The sequence below is a fragment of the Pygocentrus nattereri genome, chromosome 4 (genome assembly GCF_015220715.1).
Source record: "Pygocentrus nattereri isolate fPygNat1 chromosome 4, fPygNat1.pri, whole genome shotgun sequence".
In the NCBI taxonomy this organism is placed as follows: domain Eukaryota; kingdom Metazoa; phylum Chordata; class Actinopteri; order Characiformes; family Serrasalmidae; genus Pygocentrus; species Pygocentrus nattereri.
This window is the reverse complement of record NC_051214.1, coordinates 8,153,417-8,179,350: the sequence shown is the minus strand read 5'-3', so window position 1 is coordinate 8,179,350 and position 25,934 is coordinate 8,153,417. Positions and strand designations below refer to the sequence as shown.

Genomic DNA, 25,934 nt, shown 5'->3' with positions numbered 1-25,934 from the left:
AAGTCATGTTTGTGCAAGCAGCACTGCACAGCGGAACAGTGCACCATCGCTTCTGTGTCAGCTAAACCTTCTTGCAGGACTTCTGCTGTCAAGAGGAGGTTTTGCTTTGCGTTTCTGGCCAGCATGTATGTGCAGTTTAGTCTGAGAGTTTTCTTGTCATTCACAGTTCCCCTTAACTGCCATTTCTAAATGACATTTCAGACACTGGAAGTTGCTCGCTGGAAGTGCGTTGATATCGCCTGCTTTATAGGCCTTAGTTAGCTTTAAAAATCAGAGAATCTATCATGCTATGGACCTGACATCACCTGACAATTCCTGTTGATCGTTCTTTAATTACCTAACTGGTCCAAATGACTTAATTAAGAAAATTAAGGCAAATAAGTTCTGAGACTTTACAACAGCTTTTTGTCAAAAATGTCCAAGTCTATCAAATGTAAAGTAACTGTGCAGTAACATTTTCAGGAGTGTTCTTTTTAAAAAATCATTGACTTTTGAAAGGATCCACTGTTAGGATAGGTCAGGTGGTATTTTGATATTTTGTGTAGTAGGAGAGAGCAGGAAACAATCTAACACCGGGGACATATTAACACAGACTGTTTACATTGATGTACAAGGTCAAGTTACCGAACTGTTTGTGTAAATCACCAAATCCTTATATTAATTAAATCAGCATCTTGTTGCCCACAACACTGCACCACTTTAAAGCATGAGACAAGCTCACAGCAAGTGTTAGCTAGGCTTAAGTACAACCTCTATACTGCAGGGTTAGTAGTAACACATCGTTACAACTAAGCTGTCTTTGGTAAACAAAGACAAAGTAAATTTGGTCTTTTTGCTTCATATGTTTACACGGATTTTAAAATGAAAAAGAGGAAACATCTGATTTCCTTCTACTTTCTTTTAGATGTTAGTATTTTGGCTTTAAGTGATACTTTTTTTAATCCCACAACCGGTGAATTGCACCACATACACACTAGTGAATACACACACACTAGGGGGCAGTGAGCACACTTACCCAGAGCGGTGGGCAGCCCTATGCACGGCACCCGGGGAGCAATTGGGGGTTAGATGTCTTGCTCAAGAACACCTCACTCGTGGATTGTCGGCACTGGGGATCGAACTAGCAACCTTCCGGTCACAGGGCCAGTTCCCTAACCTCCAGCCCACGACTGCCCCCTTTGCAGTTGGTAAAGCCGTAGTTATTCAGGGACAATGTTTCATATTTTCCTGATGTGTGATGTTTTTTATTTGCTTGTCTTACACTGGACAATAAATCAATTTGTCATTGTTTGACACACACAGTCTCATATCAGTTTCTGTATAGAAGTTGATGTGTGTGTATGTATCGATTGAGCCGTCTATCTGTCTTAATATATAATGTAGTTTGGTTGGAAAATATATTTGTCTCTTACAATATAGAATTATATTGAATTGCCTTTGTCTGCACTAATTCATCAGACATTTGTGCTTCCTGTTATTTTCAGGGGAATTGTACATGAACGGTAGGTGCTAAACACAACGTTCAAGTGTTTGTTTGTAGCGGAGATGTATATGTTGTTGTATAAAAACATGATCAGCGATTTTTAAAGTTAGTCAACAAAAAAAAAAACAAATGTGCCCTGCTCTCCACCAATCAAGGTAGAGTCACTAGAGGCAAATTTGTAGTGGTTATTTTAGCTTGCCTAGTTTGTATTAGATACATAATAACACAGCCCACTAATATTGCGTTTGCTAAATGAAGTGTTCTGTAATTCTTGCAACAGTAGCTACAAAAAGCCACACTTGTGAGTGGAGTATGGACAGGTCAGTTGTTAATCTGAAGTACACCTGACTACATAGACACTGACACAGTAGGCCATGCTGTTAACTGTAACAATGGAAAAAGTTATCAACTACATTTAGAGTACATTTCCCTTTCAGACCCTCTTTCTTTTCCACCCCCCCCCCCCACCCCCCCCATGTAATTTTCTCCCTCCCTCTCATTCTCCTTTTTCTCATCAATTCTCCCCCACCCACCCCTGCACTCTCAACAATAACTATCTGATGGAGCAGGCGGAAGCACTCGGTTTCTCTGATGGTAAAGACCCCACTGCCTTCTCCACCTGCTGCCGGAGTGCAAACGTTCCAAACGTTCATCAGAAATGATCATAAGCACCTGCATTTCAAATACACTGTTTATTCTCTCTTCATATGTAGACAAACAAATACCAAATATTTCATTCAAGGATTTTCACTGAGATAAAGGTTTATAATGTTTCTGACATCTACAGTATGTGCAGGTATGCTGACATATATCATCATTTACATTAACACAGATGCTGAATTCACTGCATAGTGCATGGAGTCAGATGTTCTAATGGAGGATAAACAGAAATACAGAAATAGCAACAAAAGTAAAACTTAAGGCTTAGCGTTTCCACCAAAAGGATTCCTGATTCGCGTTCCAATAGGCGTAGGTGCAACACATTGCAGTCAAAGCACTAAACGATAAATGCTCTTTCAAGAATAGCAACAAAATTCAACAAGTAGCTGGTTGTAATATATAGCTGGCATGTACACCATGATATTAACCGTATATCAAAGACAACATGGCCTTCCATATAAAGGATTGCTGCTTAAATGTAAAAGAAAGACGTTTCTAACTGAGGTCAAGTAAGATATGCTTAATAATACACACTTATGGTACGTTAGAAACTGTTAAATCATTTGTCAGGCGAGAAAAAGAACAACAAAAAAGATATTCAAGATTAAACCAACCATAACTTCAAGTGTCCGAGCTTAGCTGCTTATTATAAGAATAAGACTGGGTGAGAACCTGTTACTGCGCATTAAATCACTATTTAAAAGGTTTCTTGGTAACACTTTGCTTAAACCTTGCCACATAACATTGACATAACCATGCCATAAAGTCATGGCAGATGCTGTTATGAGTGGTTATGAGAGATTCTGTTCAGGAGAATGCAACAGTTAATTCAGATGGCACCATCATTGGTTGAGAAGCATTCTAGGTGTTGCTTTTCAACAATTAATGTATCGCTCTGCTGAGCACTGGTTGTTAAGTAAGGCTTGCAGCTGAGCGTTAGCATGCTTACACTTATCTACAGACAGAAACAGAACGTTGATACAGTAAATATCTTCTGCAACATAATGTTTGACCTGACACCCGTTTGGTCAGAAGAGTGAGACAGCAGGCTTGCATCCAATTCCGAACCTGTTGTTGCCCATAAACAAGCTTTTTGATCAGCAGCTGTGATGCAACAACTAAGCAGACTGGAATTAATAGAATACAACTCAGTAAACGAGATGGACTGTGATGGAACTGAGACGGGCTGGAGCAAACCATCATTCAGGTTAATCTGGTCAGCACTGAAGTTTAGAAAAATCTGACCCTGACATTGCAACAGTTTTATGGCTCTATTTGTGACATCATGGTACAGAGGGATTGGACATTCGCCGGATTTTTGACTTTCTCTCCTCAATTTCTCATGAAATAGACAACTGTCATGAAATTTCACTGAACATTATGGGCAAAACATAGAGGTTTAACTTCCCACATATTTACCAAAAAAAGGCACATCACATCACCTGTGGTAAAGAGAGTTATTTCCTTCGACTGGGATTTGACGAAGCCACTTATTTTAGTACACTTGATTTGATGCGATGTTGCCTTCTTTTAACTAAATACATGGAAAATATGCCCTGTTTAGCCAATCTCAATGTAGTTTTGTCATAACGGGCATGCTTATAACCCCTCCTTCTTCCAATTCAACACCCTATAAATTCACATCCTCACATTCTGTTGCCATGACGAAGGGTTTGCGATCCCTACCATCACCCCATCTCTTCCCCGTTCCTCAGTCCAGCATAAGTCCTACTACAGCTATGAAGGAATGGGGGTCTGGCCTTCTAGCTACAGACAGAAGCTGCCCAGAACTCTGACCAGAACTCTAGCCCCTAGCCTCAGAGTTCTCCCCACTCCCTCAATCAATCTTCCCTCATACTACCACCACCATGTTGAAGGCATGGTCTGAACTCACAAAATGACTAAAGCATCAGCATCAGACTAAAGCATCAGTCTCAAGTTCTTTTGCATATGCATTACTATATAACAGTGTCAATTATTGTTACTTTTAAGCGTCATGACAGATGACATAAGGCTTGACGTCAAAATGGTCAACATGCACGTAACATAAGCTGTCATGACATCAAACATTATGGCATCAACAATTACCAATAAGGGTAATATGACACTGTTATATTACTGAATACAATCTGTTATGGCAACTGATCACAGCATATGACATTTGCTATATTATAATATGTTTATGGCAGGGTTATGTCAGTATTATACAGCAGGGTTCAAAAATGTCTTACCAACTTTTTAAGGTAAGAAATGATGATGACATTACATCCTCTACACCAGAGTGAGTCTTGTTGCCCCTGCAGGAGGCCATGTATATGAGAAAATATAGAGGAACGTTGGTACGTTGTCTTTGGTGGATGATCTGATACGTTATCACTCTCTTCAGTAATACTAAAGTGGGAACAGGCACTTAGTGAGAGTAAGGGCACGTTGATTCAAAACAGATATACACTCAGTTGGAATCTGCTGATGTGCAACTGCTATAGATTATATATTGCTCTAATTTACGGCATATACATATTCAGCTTGAGTTCTTATGATTTCAAAACTTCAGCACTCAATAGAACTGAATAATAAAGCCGATGCATGCCTGTTTGTATTCTGTATGATGGATTTTCCCAAACTTTTCTGCCCCGTTCGGTCAAGTCCAGCTAGATAAGTCTCCTCAAAAAGCTACCAAGCTGGGAAGGTGAAGGACACAGCATCTTTTCAAACTGCTCAGCTGGAAAGCTCAACACGCTTAGAGGAGAACACTAATCATCAATTTGTTACATCAGCTAACAGATGCTGCCTAAGCGACCATTGCTAGGAATGATGAAAGGTCAGAGAGAACATCCTATTAATGAACAAAGAGTGAGGCCAATTATGCTATCTTGGACACGGATGGCTGTGGCATTGCCAGCAATCAAACTCAAGACCCCCCCGCCCAATAGAGCCAATGCCTAGACTGCTGTGCCATTTGGGGGTCTTTTGTTACTAAATAACAAATAGAGGGTCAAGATGGGGCTCTCATTGCCTGTCTCACCAAATTTCATATACAAATGCAAGTAAACAAACCCCTGTCACACTTCAAAAACCCAAGACAAGTTGTTTAGGTTGTCTGAACAGATCTAACCAAGTGCATCGAATATATAAACCAATGCATTTCATTTATAATAAAAGAATTCAAGCCTAAATGAGAGCAGTTCTCTCTCCTTTCCTGCTCTAAACTCTAAGCAAAGCTGAGTCTGGCTGCATATGTTGAGTTGAAATGATTTGGTTCAGGACAATCAGAGAAGTCTTTAGATCACAGCGATAGAGGAGATTGAGCTACACAGAGGAATACTGAAGGCACAAGATAGTGAGAACTTCAAGTAAAACAGCATGTCTTTTTTTTATCAGAGTTATAGTTCTATTATATTGCATGGTGCATTAAATGCATACTGTAATAATATCTGTTAATGCTGACATTATTGACAAAAATAGGAATATACACTCTGTTATGGTCAAGTTCATAGATTAAACTGTGGCTGTCCCCTCTTATCAGGCAAGTAAACTGATCAGATCTCAGGCAACTTGAATTCTTTCAGTTTGCTACTTGCATATATATATTTTTATATGTATTTATATGTATTTATTTTACACTAATTGTAATTGTAGATACAGGATGCTTTAGCTAGCTAAAAAAATTTAATTTGATAAAAAAAACATTTCATTTGGAATTTGAAAGATGATTTCATGAAGGTTTAATGACTTTCCAAGCAGAGTTTTACTTACAGTACAGCTTTGAATATGATGTACCTCTTAAAACATGAGATGGTATTATGCTGAATTGTGGCCAGTCATATTTAAAGTTGCACTATATACTCTTGTAGATTTGGGGATTTGGAGACCTCCCTGGTGGAAATGTGTAATTGCATGCAATGTGTGGAAGGATATGTGAGTGAATGATGTACAGTTGTCGCCATATTTTCATTAGTATAAACTTCTTTTTGCATTCTAAACATTGAGCTGGACCTTCTTTTGAGTGAGTGTGATAATAAGTAAAAATGTACACTATATTTACACAAGTACTGTCACCCATCCAAATCATTGAATTCAGGTGTTGCCATCACTTCCGTGGCCACAGGTGTATAAAACTGAGCCCCTAGGCCTGCAGACTGCTTCTACAGACATTAGTGAAAGAATGGGTCGCTCTCAGGAGCTCAGTGAATTCCAGCATTGTACCGTGATCGGATGCCACCTGAGCAACAAGTCCAGTCATGAACTTTCCTCACTACTAAATATTCCACAGTCAACTGTCAGTGGGATTATAACAAAGTGGAAGCGATTGGGAATGACAGCAACTCAGCCACGAAGTGGTCAGCCATGTAAAATGACCGAGCAGGTCAGCGGATGCTGAGGCTCATAGTGCACAGAGGTTGCCAACTTTCTGCAGAGTCAATCGCTACAGACCTCCAAACTTCATGTGGCCTTCAGATCAGCTCAAGAACAGCGTAGAGAGCTTCATGGAATGGGTTTCCATGGCGGAGCAGCTGCATCCAAGCCTTACATCACCAAGCGCAATGCAAAGTGCGAAATGCAGTGGTGTAAAGCGCCGCCACTGGACTCTAGAGCAGTGGAGACGTGTTCTCTGGAGTGACCAATCACACTTCTCCATCTGCCAATCTGATGGATTACTCTGGGTTTGGTGGTTGCCAGGAGAACAGTACTTGTCTGACTGCATTGTCAGGCCCTATGTATCAAGAATGGGATGTCACTCAATTTCATATGCGCGTGAAGGCAGACGACCGAATACTTTTGGAAATATAATGTATGTCGCGGCCCAAAAGACTGACACATCTGACATTTTCAGGCTTTACAGGGTGACATGCAACAATGCATTCACACCATATTTTTGTGTGTTTTGATTCAGTAATGCTACTTTAAATTTTAACCAAAAATTGACATAGTGCAGCTTTAAAAGTGTAATAGAAATGTTCTCATATATAGAAAAGCATAAAAGAAATGTTCTTTAGTTATGGTACAAACCAGTTTTGAGTTATATGGTAAAATATTTTCCATTTTTTTTATTTACTAGTATTTCTTGGGGAGGTGAGTCGTTGATGTTCAGTCAGAAATCTGGCCTTTTCATTGACTAAAAAATCTTAGGGCTGGTTTTACACAGTCTTCTTGTAACTTCATTTGCTTAAAATTCGCATGAAATAAAAATGACTTGAGCAACTTGTTTCCTGCAGCGTTTCACTTGAGACCACCTGTTTGAAAGTCAACCGCAAAAGCTGCAAATGTCTCTACACATTTTGTTGATTTTCTAAGAGAAAAGAAGTTAAGACCTCTACAGGGAACACCCTTCTGCATATTTTAAAGCACAATTACTGTTTATTTGCTGAATTTCACATATGAAACATAAAATGTGGCATATGCAAAAGTAATAGCAGATTTTAGATTTTATTATTATTTTTCAATATGTTAAATTCAGATAATAAACAGAAATCCAACATTTAAATTGGCAGAAATGTGCTATATTTAAGTGTGTTCCTTGGACATGTTAAGTCATTTAATCACTTAGAAAATCAACAAAACAAGTCATGACCAGGGGTGTTCAAACTTTTGTGTATGACTACAAAAGCATCAGTTAAGGGAGGCAGAACTCACAATTTTGCCAATGGTCAAAAACTACTGGAGCATTAAAATAGAATAAAATGAATGAAAATACAAACATGTTGGCTGAAATTATTGGTTCTGGGAATTTTGCAGCTGCTTAAAATACTTACTGGCCATTTTGTATCAGCCAGGTCCAAATACAAGGATGGAAATGTAGGTTAAACAGCGCATTAGCATTACACATCATTCGGTAAATAAAACCACATACTTGGTTTTGTTGCAGTGGTGCCTGAATTCCTTCATATACACAAATAAAGCATAACATTATGACCACCTCCTTGTTTCTACACTCATTGTCCATCTTATCAGCTCCACTTACTGTATAGCTGCACTTTGTAGTTCTACAGTTACAGACTGTAGTCCATCTGTTTCTCTGATACTCTGTTACCCCCTTTTACCCTGTTCTTTAGTGGTCAGGACCCCTATGGACCCTCACAGAGCAGGTACTGTTTGGTGATAGCTCATTCTCAGCACTGCAGTAACACTGATCTGGTGGTGGTGTGTTAGTGTGTGTTGGTATGAGTGAATCAGACACAGCAGTGCTGCTGGAGGCTTTAAACACTGTGTCCACTCAGTGTCCACTCTATTGTACACTCCTACCTTGTTGGTCCACCTTGTAGATGTAAAGTCAGAGACCATCTACTGCTGCACAGTTTGTGTTGATCATCCTCTAGACCTTCATCAGTGGTCACAGGACGCTGTTGGCTGGATGTTACTGCTGTGTTGGGAATGATCCACCACCCAAATAGTACCTGCTCTGTGAGGGTCCATGGGGGTCCCGACCACTGAAGAACAGGGTGAAAGGGGACTAACAAAGTATCAGAGAAACAGATGGACTACAGTCTGTAACTGTAGAAGTACAGAGTGCAGCTATATGTAAATGGAGCTGATAAAATGGATGTAGAAACAGGGAGGTGGTCATAATGTAATGCCTGATTGATGTAACTGTCATGTTGCACAGAAAAATGAACCTGTAACAAGTTAAAGTTTCATGGTGTAAAGCTAGTCTTAGCTGGGGACAGCCATAGTTTAAACCCACAGATACCCACACACACCCCGTTCCCAAGAGCTTTTTAAGGCAGAGTTGCATTTTTGGCTGTGCTTCCTCAAAACGACTGAGAAAAGAGGTAATGAACATCCAGAACTCCATAAACACACTCATTTGCTCATGACTGAAGACGGAGAAAAAGGCAACGGGAGCTTTAGAACACACACACTCTGTTTGAGATGCAGGGCGTTTGCTGGTTCCTTTGTGAAGGCTCTAAGTGTTCCCATGCCAGCGTGTTTACCCTGCGCTGTTTCAGCTGGCAGTGTGTAGGTTGAGGTGATGTGAGTCTGTGCCAGAAGCACTCTCTGACCTCATTGCCCCTCACCAACCCCCCACCCAAAAGAGGCTTTCTCGAAACTGTCAGGTCCATTAGCCTATGGTGGTCTGGAGGGGCCCGGCACTTTCCTTGTGATCTCTCTCAGCCAATCAGCTGCTGCGCTGTAGTCCTGTAGGTGGGTCAGTCAATTCAGCAGAAAAATACAGGCCAGGCTGAGAAGGGGTTAAGTGTTACAGGTCACCCCCGCGTCCTCCACGTGACCGCAGTTAGTTTTGCCCCAGCCAGAGAACTTGCACTCGTGGATGGTGTCCTCAGTGCCAACACAGGCAACATCATCCATCCAGATCAGACCTGTACCTACAGAGAGAGAGAGAGAGAGAGAGAGAGAGAGAGAGAGAGAGAGAGGGAGAGAGAGAGAGACTTAGAAATTGCTGTTAATGCCAACAATGACGACATGGCACAATTATATATTAATTATTTCTCACTTGCAGCTTATTGAAAGTAACTTAGAATTATTTCTCAGCAGATTCTAAAATTTCAATCAAAACTGATTGAATTTTATTGAATTTTAGGAAAATTGTTTTTTCAACAATTTTTTCAACAATTTTCGGAACTAAAACAGAAAAATAATTTGAAAAAAAACATAGATCTGATCCATATATACAATAGAAATGTAATTGTATATGTAAATGTAATGTAAAGTAATTGTGTGACTATATGTGACTATATGTCATTTTTAAATTAAATGCATGTACATTTATAGTTTTAGAATATACTCTAGACTTCTAAGGCTTAAGGAGTTCTTCATTTTTCCTGTTCTTTTAAGAACAATAACAGTATTTTCACAATAGAAATGAAAAAAGTGGCCATATCATGACCCACAACTTCACAGGATGAAAAATGAGGGACACAAAAAAAGTGTCTATTGGTCAATACTTAGATAATTAGGTATTTGTCTGCTGTTGATATGTTGGAGATGCTCACCCTTTTTAAGTTTAACTGAAACCCCAAACCTAAATCTAATCCTAAAGTTAACCCTAAAACTTTATCAGCCCCAAATGCTGGCGGTGTGGCGGTGTAGTGTAGTGGTAACACCTCTGCCTTCTACGCTGTAGACTAGGGTTCAATCCCCCACCTGGGTAAGTCCCCTATACTATACCAATAAGAGTCCTTGGGCAAGACTCCCAACACCACCTTCGCCTACTTGTGTAAAATGTTCAAATCGTAAGTCGCTCTGGATAAGAGCGTCAGCCAAATGCCATAAATGTAAAACCCAAACTAAACTTAACCTCTTCCCCAATGCAAAAACCTTATCTTAACTCTACGTCCAATTCAAAGCCTTAACTTACCTTCACCTCAAAAACCTAAACCCAACAAACCCTAAACTTAATCTTAAATCTAACATTACCTTAACTTTAATCTACAACCTCATCCTAACCTTAACCTCCTTAGAACCACAGTTCCAAAATGCACTTACTCACATTCTTCAAAACTTTCATTTTTCATAAGATACATTCAGAAGGTGGGGGTCATATGAGGCTGTCACTGTCTTCTTTCCAGTCAAATAGATGGTGATGTAACTTTAAACCCTTATAATAAAAGAAGCTGAACTGTAGATAGTCTATAGGAACTATAGTATCTGTAGGATAATCTATAGGAACTACAAGATCTGTATCATAATCTATAAGAACTATAGGATCTGTATAATAATCTATAGGAACTGTAGCATCTGTATGATAATCTATAGGAACTGTAGCATCTGTATGATAATCTATAGGAACTATAGCATCTGTATGATAATCTATAAGAACTATAGGATCTGTAGGATAATCTATAGGAACTATAGGATCTGTATAATAATCTATAGGAACCATAGAATCTGTATGATTATCTAGAGGAACTATAGGATCTGTATGATAAGCTATAGGAACTGTAGCATCTGTAGGATAGTCTATAGAAACTATGGGATCTGTAGGATAATCCCACAATCTGGAACTATAGGATCTGTACAATAATCTATAGGAACTATAGGATCTGTAGGATAATCTCTGCATTAAAAACTGACATCATTCTGTAACGGATATTCCCACACGGCTCAGGAACACTTCAGAAAACCACTGTCAGTGAACTCAGTTTGTCGCTCCATCTACAAATGCAAGTTAAAACTCTGCCATGCAAAGCGAAAGCCAGATATCAACACCACCCAGAAACGCCGGCGGCTTCTCTGGGCCCGAGCTCATCTGAGATGGACTGACGCAGAGTGGAAAAGTGTCCTGTGGTCTGAGTCCACATTTCACATTGTTTTTGGAAATCATGGAAGTTGTGTCCTCCGGGCCAAAGAGAAAAAGGACTGTCCGGATTGTTATCAGTGCAAAGTTCAAAAGCCAGCGGCTCTGATGGTGTGGGGGTGTGTTAGTGCCCATGTCATGGGTAATTTGCACATCTGTGAAGGCACCATTAATGCTGAAAGGTACATGCAGGTTTTGGAGCAACATATGCTGCCATCCAAGCAACGTCTTTTTCAGGGACATCCTGCTTATTTCAGCAAGACAACGCCAAGCCACATTCTGCACGTGTTACAACAGCGTGGCTTCATAGTAAAAGAGTGCGGGTACTAGACTGGCCTGCCTGTAGTCCAGACCTGTCTCCCATTGAAAATGTGCGGCGCGTTATGAAGCTCAAAATATGACAATGGAGACCCCGGAGTGTTGAGCAACTGAAGCTGTACATCAAGCGAGAATGGGAAAGAATTCCACCTACAAAGCTTCAAAGATTAGTGTCGTCAGTTCCCAAACACTTACTGAGTGTTGTTAAAAGGAAAGGTGATGTAACACAGTGGTAAACACGCCCCTGTCCCAACTTCTTTGGAATGTGTTGCATCAAATTCAAAATGAGTGAATATTTGCAAAAAACAATAAAGTTTATCCATTTGAACATTAAATATCTTGTCTTTGTAGTGTATTCAATTGAATATAGGTTGAAAAGGATTTGCAAATCATTGTATTCTGTTTTTATTTATGTTTACACAATGTCCCAACTTCACTGGAATTGGGGTTGTACTTTCTCTCTCTCTCTCGCACCACTTTCTGTATCTGTCTTAACATATTTCTTCTCTTGCTATCTCACACAGAACAGACCATCTCTACTCCATCATCCACATTTCTCTCCTGGACTCAGCTTAATCCACTGTTTGCATCTGTTTATTTTCATCACAGCGCTCACTGGTCCAGAACTTCTGCACCTCATTCACTCCGTCAGAAGAACGTCTTCTATTTCACAATTTTCATTATCACCTTAAAGGTAATTATTTTTAGCTTACTGAGTCTGTAAATCTGTCCCCAGTCACACACAACTACAACTGTCCAACTCCAATGACATCATCAACTGGCCACAAAACATTGCTGAGTATCGTAAACCAAAGGCAATTATAATGGATAAATCTGTCGTTGTCACAAGATAGCAGCACTGTTCCAACTCCGAAACGTTTGGCCTGATCAGAAATACTTGAGTGCAGCTCTTCGACTGGATGACTACATTTTTTTTCATATCTAGCAACAGTTGTGGGGCAGTCGTGGGCTGGAGGTTAGGAAACCAACCCTGTGACCAGAAGGTCATCGGGTTTGATCTCCTGAGCCGACAGTACATGACTGAAATGTCCTTGAGCAAGGCACCTAACCCGCAACTGCTCCCCGGGCTCTGTGGATAGGGCTGCCCACCACTCTGGGCAAGTGTGCTCACTGCCCCCCTAGTGTGTGTGCTCACTAGTGTGTATATGGTGTTTCACTGTATGGATGGGTTAAATGGGGAGGTGAAATTTCCCTGTTGTGGGACTAATAAGGGTCACTTAAATCACTTAACATCATTTAAACTACATGGGACACCATAGCAACCGCACAGCACCACTCTAGCAACACTCTGTTAATCACCAACTGTATAACAATACCTCTTAACTGGGATACCAAGATCCTAGCAACCATAGCAACTTTGGTCATTTTGCCTCTGTACATGTAATGGATTAGAAAGGAAGCAGTCAAGATTTAATGGAAGTGTAGATGTTTTCTAGCAAAGTCTAATCTAGCTTTCTGTTCTTGTGTGTTCCTGTTGATTTGCATCTTGAGGTAAACCTCTGTATCTACATTCATGAAGGTGTCTCTTCATTGCAGACTTTGACAGTGATACACCAACCTCCTCTTGAATGTCCCTGACTTGACTAGATGTCGTGAAGGGTTTTTTTCTTCACTATGGAAAGAATTTTGGAATCATCCACTGTAGTTACTTTCTGTGGTCTTCCAGGCCTTTTGGTGCTGCTAGACTCACCAGAGCATTCCTTCTTATTTGGAAGGTACCAAACTACTGATTTGGCCATGTCTAATATTTCTGCTCTGAGCTCTCTGGTTTGTTTTGTTTTTGCATCAACACCTCTTTGGACGGCATATTGAGAGTTTCCATGAACTGCTACCAAATGCATATTCAACACTTGGAATCAACTCCAGCCTTTTTATCCCTTTCATTTGTTATGAAATGCCAAGGGAACAGACCACATCTGGCCATGCTTAGCTGCTTATCAGTCAACTGTCCAATTACTTTTGAGCCAGCAAAACTGGAGGGACAATGCAAAAATGGCTGCAATTTATATAGTTAGTGCAATATTTTTGTTAAAGCCTTGAATTAAAGCTAAAAGTCTACATTTCAAATCCAGTGTGATGGTGCACAGAGGCAAAATTGCCAAAATTGGGTCACTTATGGACCTGACTATATACTAGCATGTGGTCCACATGCGCTTTTCCAGTGTGTCTTGCTCATGATCTAGTCATGGTTTAGGTCTCTCGAACCCTCAAACTCTCACGTCTCCAATGATTTATGTTTTGTATTTATTTTAGTTCCATAAAGGTGAAGAGCAATCGATCTTAGACGCCACACAACTGGCAGCGTTTTGGTAAGTGGCGCCGTATGAGTTGACACTTGCATTTTCCTCAACTTGCTTACTTTCCACTTTCAAACAGTTGAACGGCGCAGAACCTTTTAGTATCCTGGCACATACAGTGACGTGAGAGCTTCTATAAACACTTGCAGATGTTTCGAGCTGTGTGGTAGAGGATAATAGAGAGAGACTGGTAGACAGAGAGATGAAAAGAGAAAGAGAGAGAGAGAGAGAGAGAGATCATGAGGGACCAATGAGAGTCAAATAGCTCATCGATCTTACTGGAGCCTAAAAACCTGACAGACTCTTTAAATCTTCCTGACACATCTTTCAGAAGCAGTGCAATACATGCTCTTCAAAGACCTGTGTCTGACTGTAGGTTGACACAGTGCTAGAATTTGGATGTTGATATTGACATTAGGTGTTTTGACAATGCTCTAAATTTATAGCGTATCAAAAACAAAAAAGCTAAACAAAAAAAAAACATAGTCCTGCTCAGTGGCGCACTGGCAGAAAAACCGAAGGCCTCTGAAAAAGTGGGTAGATACAATTCATCCCCCTGGAATTAGGTTCTATCTCAAAATTGAGTTTTTCACATGTTCTTGTTCTGTGGCTTCATAGCCTCTTAAACTCCTTGGAACCACTGGTGGCTACATTCAGAAGGTCGGGGTCGTATGAGGCTGTAACTGTCTTCTTTCCAGTCACATAGATGGTGATGTCATTTTAAAGCCTTATAATGAAAGAAGCTGAACTCACTTTTTTTTTCTACTGAAAGTCGACCCATTTTTCACCAAATCTGGGCTATAAACTATAAACAGATGGCGTCTCTTCAGTGATCTGCTCTGTAAACACTGTTTATATAAAATAATACAAAGAGCATCTAAGATTTTTGGTTTTCAGGAGCAAATCGTAGAGCATATAGCAATATGCGTGATAATAAAACACATTTTCCGTTAATTTCAGGGGAGCTTTTACAAAAAAAAAATAAAAATAACATAATAAATTTGCATTTATCACGTAAATTTGTCACGTAAATTCAAATGGACAAACCAAAATATACCCTGGAGAATAAGAGGTTAACATTATGCGAGGTGTGTTTTTTAAGTTATATGCATCTTTGGACTCAACAAAAAGACTCAAAGTCAAACTTTAACTTGAAGGTTCTATATGTGAGTCAGTCAGCACATCAAACACACACAAGAGAACCAATCAAGGTCTGTGACTATGGGTCAGTGACAACCTTAGAAAACTTGAAAATATGTCTTCTTGCAGTTCTTTAAAAAGTATTATTGTCTTACATTTCATAAATATTAAGCCTTAAAGGTAATTAAATAGTGGACATTAGAATTGATGCGCTCTTAAATACAGCATAGACATTAACTTCATTCATTCATCCATCTTTTCTTTTTCTTTTTTCTCCCAAAACAAGACACCTTGGCTCACATTTCTGATATAAAACAAAACCTCACACTGCCTTAAGATTGACCAGTTACACTTGCCTGCTGGGGCAGTTTATTAAAGTAGCTGGTTGCTGTCAGACCTAAAGGAAACTTAAACTAAACGTTGACCTCTGCATTGGACAAAACATTTAACACTGACCTTTATACTTAAACTTTATAAATAAATTAATTAATACATTAAATTAATAAAGATAAATGCCACAGAAATGTCTTAGAAAGCATTAAATTTGACTTTCTGATAATGCAGACACTCTAAATTCACTTATGAAGTATCACTTATGAAAGAGCCTTACTCAATTACAGAGTCTTACTCTATAGCTTACATTTGATTATGGTCTGTGTTTATGGCATGTTAGCTGTTGACATCCAGTGGTTAAACATGTTTGTTTAGTTAGTAACCAAAATATTTTCAAACTGCCACTCTTCTTCTGGACAAGCTCACCTACATTACTTTCTACTGGAGAGCAGATCTGATGGACCGGAGTTTCTTTGTTGCATTTGCAAGTAACATTCTTTTCCAAACTAAAAATCTGTTAGAATATTTCCAAGATATATATATATATTCCATATATATATATAGATTGGTTTCATTTGAGGAATGGAAAAGAGGGGTCTAGCTGTGTGCTTGCCATCACCTCAGATCTCTTTAGCATGTCAGTGTCTCTCTCTCTCTCTCTGATGCCACAGTCGGGCTCCACAGGCCACCAATAACTATTTGTTGCATGCATCCTGATTCAAATCCCTCAGTCCTGCTGCAGCACGCTCGCACATATGATTCTAATAAGTGAAAACCAGCGACGTGACAGCGGTGTTTTCACTGAAAGAACAAGCCCCTGCTTAAGTGAGTCGCTCCTAAAAGCTCAATCCTGACTCCAGCCGTTTACAATGAAGTCTCGTGCTGACCTCATCCTTCAGAAATCCCTCCTCATTCAAAACCTTTCAACAAAAACCGAGGCTGAAGCCGTCAGAGCAACGGCTTTGTTTCTCTCCCCGGAACAGATACATGGGTTTTCAATGACTTACAGCAGTCATCAATCTTTTAAATGAGCCTAGAGATACGTTGTTCTGAATATTACTCCTGTGTTCCGTTTATGGTTCAGGACACTTTGATGTTTTATGCTTCTTTTTTTTATTCCTGTTCTTTTCAGAATTCCTATTTTTTTCTGCTCTTTCGAAAGAACAAGTCTTGGCACAGTGCACAGCCCTCCGTTAAAGCTAGAGCCTTCAAAAGATGGTTCTTCAAGGTTTCTTTAGTAAAGAAAATGGTTCTATATATAACACTTAAAGAGCCATCTTCATGATTAAAGGGTTCTTTGTTTCACGAACGTTTTCTTCAGACTGAGAATGCAGAGAACCCTTTAATCATGCAGAGGCTTCTGTGAGTGTTCATGGTTCTATATAGAACCATTGTCTTTATTAAACAACCCTTGCAGAACCTTTTTTACATCACCATTAGAACCATTGTCTTTAATAAACAACCATTATTTTTGTAGGATCTTGGTTCTACAAGCTTCTATAGAGAACCCACAAGGGTTCTTCTGTTGTGTCAATCTTGTAACAATATAAAAAACTGTTTTGGGTGCTATATAGAACCCTTTTCACAAAGGTTCTATAGAGAACTGTCTATAGCACATTCATGCACAATTTCCATCAATCCAAAGAACCGTTTAACCATGCAAAGAACACTTTAGGCACACAAAGGGTTCTATGAGTGTTCATGGTTCTATATAGAACTACCTTCTTTACTAAACAACCCTTGAAGAACCTTCTTTTTTAAGTGTGCATCAATCTGAAGAACGATTTCACCATTAGAACCATTGTCTTTACTAAAGGACCACCCTGTTTCAGAATGTAGGAAAAACTTTGTTCTATTTGGTTCTATGTAGCACCCAAAAGGCTTCTTCTATTGTTATGGTGTCAAGCTTGTAACAATATAACAACCGTTATGGGTGTTATATGGACAAATGTTCTACATAGAACTGCCTATAGCACATTCATGCACATTTTCCATCAATCTGAAGAACCCTTTGATGATGCAAGGAACCCTTTGATCATGCAGAGTGTGCACGGTTTTATGTAGAAACATTGCCTTTACTTAAAAAAGATGGTTCTTTAGGGGTTCTTAAGAGTGTATTTTACCTCTTATAGGACAATAGGAGAAAAACAGAGTTGAGTATGTTTACTGGGTGATTAAAGAGCCTCGTTCTCATAAATTTCTCGAAGTGTGTCGAGTTGTTTATGAGTCACTCCAGCTGAACATATTAAATAAGCACATAATAGGCTAAGAGAGTGTCTGTAGTGCAGCACTGCGTCCCTCAGCTTTGTCACTTCACAGTTTTCAGTTTTCATCTGCCAGTGTTCTGTAACTACAATACCCAGCAAGCATTTCACAAACACATCATACACCAATGAAGTGCATTAAAGAAATGCACTGATGCACCAGGCTAATAAATACAGATGTGACACTGTGAATCTAGAGCTAACATTGGCTGTATGGTTCCCAGCTGTACTAGCCAGCGGGCGTGGCTAACTCAGAAAAGTTGTAGTGTTCTGAAAGTTCCTTCCACCTTCATGATGCATCATCAGAAAGGCTCTTTCCTGGTTCTTTTGTAAAGACAATGGTTTTATATTGAACTATAAAAACTCAAAGAACCCTTTGCCTGCTTAAAGTGTTCTTTGCACAGTGAAATGGTTCTTCAGATTGACGCACACTTTAAAAAAGATGGTTCTTCAAGGGTTCCTTTGTGAAGAAAATGGTTCTGTACAGAATCCTGAACACTCAAAGAACCAAAAAAGTGTTCTTCTATTGTTACAGGCTTGACATCATAACAACAGAAGAACCTTTTTTGGTGCTAGGTGTGAAAGAAAATGTGTTGTGCATGGTTCTAAATAGAACCTTTTTGAAAAGAGTTCTAAATAGCACCAAAAAGGGTTTTTCTATCGTTACAATAGAAGATCCGAGCTTGACATTGTCATAATAGCAGAACCTTTTTTGGTGCTATATAGAACAGTTTTCAATAAGGTTCTATAAAAAACCATCTCCATCATTCTGAAATAAGCATTAAACAATGCAAAGAACCCTTTCATCATGCAGTGTTCATAGTTCTATATAGGACCATTTTCTTTACTAAAGAACCCTTGAAGAACCTTCATTTTTAAGAGTGTGAAAAAAGTGTGTTGTACATGGTTCTAAATAGAACCTTTTTGAACATGATTCTAAACGGCACCAAAAGATTGATCTTGTAATAATAGCAGAACTATTATTTGGTTCTATACAGAACCATATCTGACACATTTTTCATGAATCTGAAGAACCACAAAGAACCTTTCAAGCACGCAAGTGGTTTTTAGAGTGTCCATGGTTCTTAACTAAAGAACCCTTGAGGGTTTTTTCAGTATGTGTAGTCTTTGGAGTCCCTCTCTCGAAGCTACTATGACACCACTATAGGGGGCAAGTAGGCAAATTAATGGATGTAAATTTGGCCAGAGGACCTATTTAAACAATCTCAAATAGACTTGCTTATGTGGTTCTGACACTGTATGACATAATGTTATCTATAAACATTCAGGCTTCAGACTGTTTTGGGTAAGTGACTTGTCTTTTTTACAGATAACAGTACGTCAGCACGAAGGGTCTGGGTTCGATTGCCTGGCCGGGCGACCAGGATCCTTTCTGCATAGAGTTTGCATGGATTCCTTGTGTGTGTGTGGGTTTCCTCCCACAGTCCAAAGACATGAAGTCAGGCCAGTTGGTAATACTAAATTGCCCCTAGGAGTGAGAGTGAGGGTATGTGAATGTATAGGGCTATATCTACACAGCAGGTAGTGGCCCAAATTTTCTTCGTTTGTGACACAGATGCGTGTTTGTGTGTCAGTGTGAACAGCAAAAATGCATTAAATCTGACATTTTCAATTCTGATTTCATTCATTCAGAACCATTAGTCACTGTGTTTTGCACAGGAACTAGACCTCTGTGTTTTATCCATCCGTGCAGTGAAACACCCACATACATGCACACTAGTGAACACACACACTAGGGGGCAGTGAGCACACTTGCCCAGAGCATTAGGCAGCCCTATCCATGGCAACCGGGGAGCAATTGGTGGTTAGGTGTCTTGCTCAAGGGCACCTCAGTCACGAACTGGTGGCCTTCCGGTCTGGTTCCCTAACCTCCAGTCCATGACTGCCCCACACGCTTTGTGAGCCTTTCATATGTGGTTCTGAAATCCGATCCATATCCAATCCACAGTAACGCAACTCTGAAGGAACCAGATCGGAATTCATGCAACTTTTTTGTCAGTCCAGCTTGACATTCGTCATAATTTTGCACTGCTGAGACTTTTTTACTTTTTTGTCTGAGGAGTTTAGGTGGTTGCAACCATATCACAACCGATACGAAATGGCCGAATGCGGCCGGAGGAGCCCAAGGCTGCACCGTCAGAGAACAGTTTAAAGAATCCGAGGACACGAACCAAAGAAGTGGCCGTGGCCGAATGACGTGCCCTTTTACAGCGAATTCGAACACACAGTGGGTGATGAGCCCAGCTGTCAACCACTGGAACTTCATAATCGCTCCTGTGATGCTGGCGAAGACGGCACTGATAGCTCCTGGATGGACAGGCGTTCACTCTCCATTATGATTGTTTACCTCTGGACCAGCACACCCTGTGAAGCATTGTTCTTTGTGCATGCGAGTTGATTTAGGAGCTGATCTGTTCAGACTAATGTCACATTTAAAAGATAATGTGAACAGCCTAACAAAAAAAATCAGATTTGGTGAGAAAATCAGATTTGGGCCTTTTGTCTGCTGTGTAAACGTAGCCTATGTCTGTGTGTCTGCCCTGGCGACCTGTCCATTGCTTCCTGCCTTTCGCCCAGATGGACTCTGTGACCGAGAAGGATGAATGGGTTAGATGATGAATGAATGAATAAATGGATGAATGAAGTATGTCATGCAGTGTCAAACACCACATACTTGAGATCACTTCACAACGTGACACAATTGATGATTTACACACGCAGTTTGCACAGTGCTAATCTCTTGCAGCTTAAGCTTCCATTATTTGTTAGCTCCATTAGCCTCGAAGCTCCAGTGCAAAACTAAAGAAGCGAATATCAGATGCCAAAAATGTCACGTCGCACAGTTATGATGCTTTCTGCTCAGGGGTCACATCTCCTCACAGACCGAAAGGAGCCATCTTCTAGGGACAGTTGGAGACTCTATGACCCCAGGTGGATTGTGATTGGTTCCTAGACGCCTCACACTGAATCCCCCTGTATGTTTTCTTTTTTTCCTGACTGTTTTGACTGGAAATGAAATAAATGAAGGGCAGTCTCTGACGTTTTCACAGTTATGTATGTTGTAAAACACTCCCAGTTATGGAAAGTTGTCGAAAAGCAGCGGTCAGCAGTGCTCCACTCGGCTGCTTTGTTGTCTTGTTTGTGATTAGGCATGGCTGTTAAAGAAAGCGGGGATTCTGATATGGATGCCAGGAAAGTGTGAGTGTGACATCACCGCTCATGGTGCTTTTGGTTTTGAGGCCTGGCTGGACTCTGCCAAGCTGGCTGTCACTGTTTTCCACAGCATATATGGGTGAGTTTATGCTTTATGTCTTCACAGTCAGAGGCCCTCAATGCCATTAATCAAATTCACTGCAAAAATGAGCTGGATAAACATACAGAAACACTGAGAACACAATGGGCACTTGTGAAATGTGACACATCTTAGAACGCAATGTTGTGCAAAACCATGTTTGCACAGCTTGAAGCTTATGTTTCTGGCCTAATTCTAGAGTAGGAGTGGGGAAGTGAGGGCTAATGTCTCACATAGTTTTACCTGCTCTAACACACATACTAAACCTGTCAGCTAAGGGTTGAATCAGGTGAAAATCACCAATCTGTCCAGGCCTGGAGTTCACCATTCCATCACTCCATTCACCATTCCATTCACATTCAATGTGAAAAGCTTTCACTCATTACTGTTAACTGTCCTTCACACTGATATACATGGTTTTTCAAGGGTTCCTTAGCAAAGAGAGTCGCTCTATGTGGAACCATGAACACCATGAACCATGAACATGAACACTTGCATGCTTAAAATGTTCTTTGCATCACAAAATCGTTCTTCAGATTGATGTAGAATGTGTTGTGCATGGTCCACACAAAGCCTTCTTGAAATGGTTCCATATAGCACCAAAAAAGAGTTCTGCTACTGTTACAAGTTTGACATCGTCATAATAGCAAAACCCTTTTTGGTGCTATATAGTACTCATTTCAAAAAGGTTCTGTATAGAACCATAAACAACACATTGTCCATTAATCTGTTCTTAAAAAGAACAATTTTGCAATGAAAAGAATTGTTTAACCATGCAAATGTTTTTTTTGAGTGGTCATGGTTCTATGTAGAACCCTTATGTTTACTAAAGATCCCTTGAAGAGCCATAGTTTTAAGAGTGGACAGTAAAACTGCAGAATCAGCAGGAGCAAAATTCTGATGAATTAACACACTTTTAGTACACTATTGCTGATAAACAAAATACACTTATAGCTGTCTATTATGATCATAAACATATTGATCATTATCTACTGGAAAAAAAAAGTTTGCTTCCAAACTTTTAGTCCTATATGTAAGGTGAGAAAGTAATGGTCTGCTTTGTTTGATCCCTGCATGAGTGATAATTTGTGGTACTTGTGACTGACCTTGTCCGAATCGTCCGGTTTTGTGGATTTCTTTTGCTCCTCGGAATCCCAGCATTCTACACACAACATCTCCATCCTTCTTATCCCACACGTCGTCACACACCGTCCCCCAGCGCCGCTCGTGATACACCTCCACTCGGCCCTCATGAGGACCAGAGCCGTTGACCAACCTCACCAGAGTGCTCTCCACTGAAACAAACACAAACAGGGCTTATGAGCAGAGCGGCTACAGATAGAATGCATACAGAATATAACTGCACTAGATTATGACACATTATGAAATATGACTCAAGACTGCACACAAAAAAGATCTATTAAAACAAATGGAGGCTTTGCATCACTTTTTTTTCTTGGGGGCTCAAACTGGCTTTTTAATGCTGTTTTTGTCTATTGATCTCCCTGTTGATAAGCAACAATAGCATCATAAAAGTCAATCAGATGTGCAAGCTGGTTGTCATTCCAGTATGTATAAGTGGAAAGCACAGAGAGGAATTAGTGCCAAATTGGATAGCAGTCACTACAGTGGAAGAAAAACACGTCAAGTTTTGCATTTTAAAAACCAAATGCTGAATTGGTGTCAGAATTGGGTACAATTCGCATTGAAATGCAATAAAGGCACAGCTATTGCTTTCCACCATGTACTTTGAACAGATTTGCTTCATTGAAACATCTTCATAATAGTAAAAACTTTGTGTATTGTTTTTTGACTCATTGAAATGCAAAACAGTGAAATGCAATGAATTTAAACAGGTTAATGTAGAATTGAACAGTAAAAGATCCAATACATTGATTTAACCTTGTTTTAAGCACTAGTGGAAAACAGTTTGTGCCTTCAATACATTTTAAAGCATATTGTATTCAAATCTGACATGAATTCAGTTCTCAATTTCTAAAATGCAAATCTTCATGTGTTCTGTTTCAGTAAAGACACCAAAAAAAAATTAAAACAATGTAAAAGATAGAGGATTATTATTTTTTCAATTTCAGCACATATTCTGCATGATACTAGGGAAGAGTAATGTCATGTGCTTTTCACTTTTTCTTTTACTGTAGTGACTGCTTTTCAATTAGGCACCACTTCCAATCAATGGGAAATCTGGCATAAGGAAAGTGATCTACTGTTTAAAGAGGGATTGCATTGTTTTTTAAAAAAAGGTTGAAATTCAGAGTGGTTTGATATAAAATGGTTCATTATAGTGACACTTACTGACTCTGATTTCTTTACAATGGTGATGATAGGAACACAGTTGCCGCTACAAAGCAAATATAGCCATTTTATTGAGTACCTAAAACCACAAGTGAACCTACACAACTTCTCATGTTTTATATGTAATGTTTATAATGGTCAAATATGGTAAATCTGGGAAAAAAAGAACATTTTCATTAGGGACTATTTTGTCTCACAACACTGCATGAAACCCTTCCATTATAAATGTATTTTTAAAAGAACCAAAATCAATGACTCAGACATCAGGCAGTGTTTGTGTAACCATTTCATGTAATAACCTCCGGTAAGGGAGCTTTTAGAGGTGGATGTCTGGTTGCCTTGACCACCACTATAAGCAATTCTAACTTGGCAAGTTTCTCTATAACAGGGCATTTCACATCTAATGACTTTGTTTACATCTTAATAGTCCAACTATGCCGAATTGTTAAAGCAACAGTGGTGCTGCAAGTAAAAACAAGCTTAAAACAAGCCTACAAAAACTTAACTTTGGTCTGTGTAATACAGATCTAGGTTCTCAGCAACTGCTACAGTTGCTCCTTTTGATCTGATTGATCAAAACAGGCAAAAAGTGCACATGAACTACTGAAATGCTATGAGAGCTCCACAAAAAGAAGGCCTAAGCAAACCATGGCCAGTTGAAAACAACAAGCAGCTTCAGTCTTTAAAAAATGTGGACAGTGTAAATCTTCTTGGAATATACTGTAAGCGGCTTCCTCAGGAATGTCTGTGCAGTATACACACAAACGCACAGCAGAACATCCATGTCAGATTGTCCATTGTGTCTGAAGTTTATTTTGGGTCATATAATCACTGAAGAAATGTGTGCATGTGCATAAATGTATACATGCATGATTTCACAGGCTATGAACTATGTCAACATGCATGCGTTCAACAGGTGTTTCACTTTAAAGCTACATGAGGAAACAATTTCCTTAAATTCCAGGCACCAGTCAAGTCTTGTTTCAATCACTGTAGTTTTCCTTTTTTTGGTGTGGAAACCCTAGCAGCTCTTCATAGGGTTTACTTAGGATATGTTCATATTATTGCTCAATTCATTACTATGCCATTACGATCTTTGTTCCGATCTTCCTGCCTTCAATGTTCACATTCTGGTTTTAGTGTGGCCTTGAATGACCCCCACAAATCCCAATCAGTTACATCACAGAAGATGATCAGCCCTGAGCAGCATTTCTTAGCTGTACAGGATTAAGACAGAAGGTGAAAAATGCCAGATACTTTAATGAAGTGTTGGGTCCTCCTGCTATGCTGGCATCAGAGCATGCTGAAGGTAATGGACATGTACAAGGGAAATAAACCCAATCTGTCCATTCTCATTTGAGGTTGCGTGGCCAGATATTGTCCAATGTAAAACCACATATGAAAGTGGCTGAGATGTTTTTGAAAAGATCAGATCGTGTGTAGTTGATCAGATGTGTAGCCAGGTGGTGGCTAGAGGTGACCACTCCCCTGCCAAAATGAAGCATCAGTTATGCTTTATGGTGAAAATCTGCCATCATAGTAGTTACCAATCAGTTCTGAGAGTCTGATGACACTGCACTTAATAATTAGCCTAAAGTTGCTGTGATCGGCTAATTTACTCAGCAAACAGTCGACTGAAAGGGCACTGGGTTCCTTCAGCTGTGATGCTCTGGGAGCTACATTATGAAGTTGATGATAAGATGCATTAACTATCAAAAATGAGGCTCCCGAGTTGTGCAGCCATCTAAGCGTTGGGCCTATCATCAGGAAATGCTTTGTTCAGTCACTGGTGATGCTACAGTCATTCATGCCTGGGTGTCCACAGATACAGTGGTTCTCTTCACAGGGCTGAGAATAAGCCTGGACTAGCTTTTTTCCTCCTAGCGCTGGTGGTATTTTGTGACTGGGGGAGTCCTAACTAGTAGGTGGAATTGCATATGTCTAAATTAGGAAGAAAATTGATAAACAAAAATGATAATCAATTACCATGCTCAATACATGCAAGTGTGGTAGATGTTGTAGGTTATCTTATACAGTGCCCTATGACCATCATTGGACTCATATATAACCTGTAGTGAATGCAACCTAAATGAATAACTTCAATAGTCTAGTTATTTAAAGTGTTTATCTAAATGTTAATATTGTGCATTGAAAAAAGTGATGCATTTAATTTACCTCATTCAAAAACATCATTTCTTCATGAACAACTAGACTATGTCGTATTAGCACAGTTTTTTCTTTCGGCTTAGTTTTGGCAATAGTTGTAGGCCTGTAATATTTTATTCATGTGGAAATGATGCACAGATTTAGTTATTACTAGTTTTGGTTTAGTTTTTGCTGATAACACTGCTGGTGTTACTGTGTAGGGGTGTGAATTTTTGAGCTGACAGCAGATCATCTTCTAGATTCACGATTCACTGTTTTTACATTCAATTCAAGCGTTTTGAAAACACTAAACTTGGTGTCCTTTTAGGGCACAACAGACTTCATCTTGCAGTTGCCATGAGGATTTATATAAATACTCAAGTGCGTCTAT

The 25,934-nt window shown here is 39.6% G+C and overlaps 1 protein-coding gene across 2 annotated transcripts in view; it reads right to left on the bottom strand.

Annotated features, from left to right (window-relative positions):
* Positions 1–8,633: 8,633 nt before the first annotated feature.
* The window catches only part of scara5 (scavenger receptor class A, member 5 (putative)), a 104,059-nt gene continuing 86,758 nt past the window's right edge, over positions 8,634–25,934 (bottom strand). Inside the window, exons 9-10 of one of the 2 annotated variants that reach the window (XM_037537726.1) lie at positions 22,192–22,380; positions 8,634–9,468 (exon numbers count right to left, since the gene is read on the bottom strand). In XM_037537726.1, coding sequence (XP_037393623.1) covers positions 9,335–9,468; positions 22,192–22,380 — 323 coding nt within the window. In that variant the 3' untranslated portion in view covers positions 8,634–9,334. The remainder of the gene's footprint in view (positions 9,469–22,191; positions 22,381–25,934) is intronic. The other variant, XM_037537727.1, reaches the window with a different exon arrangement.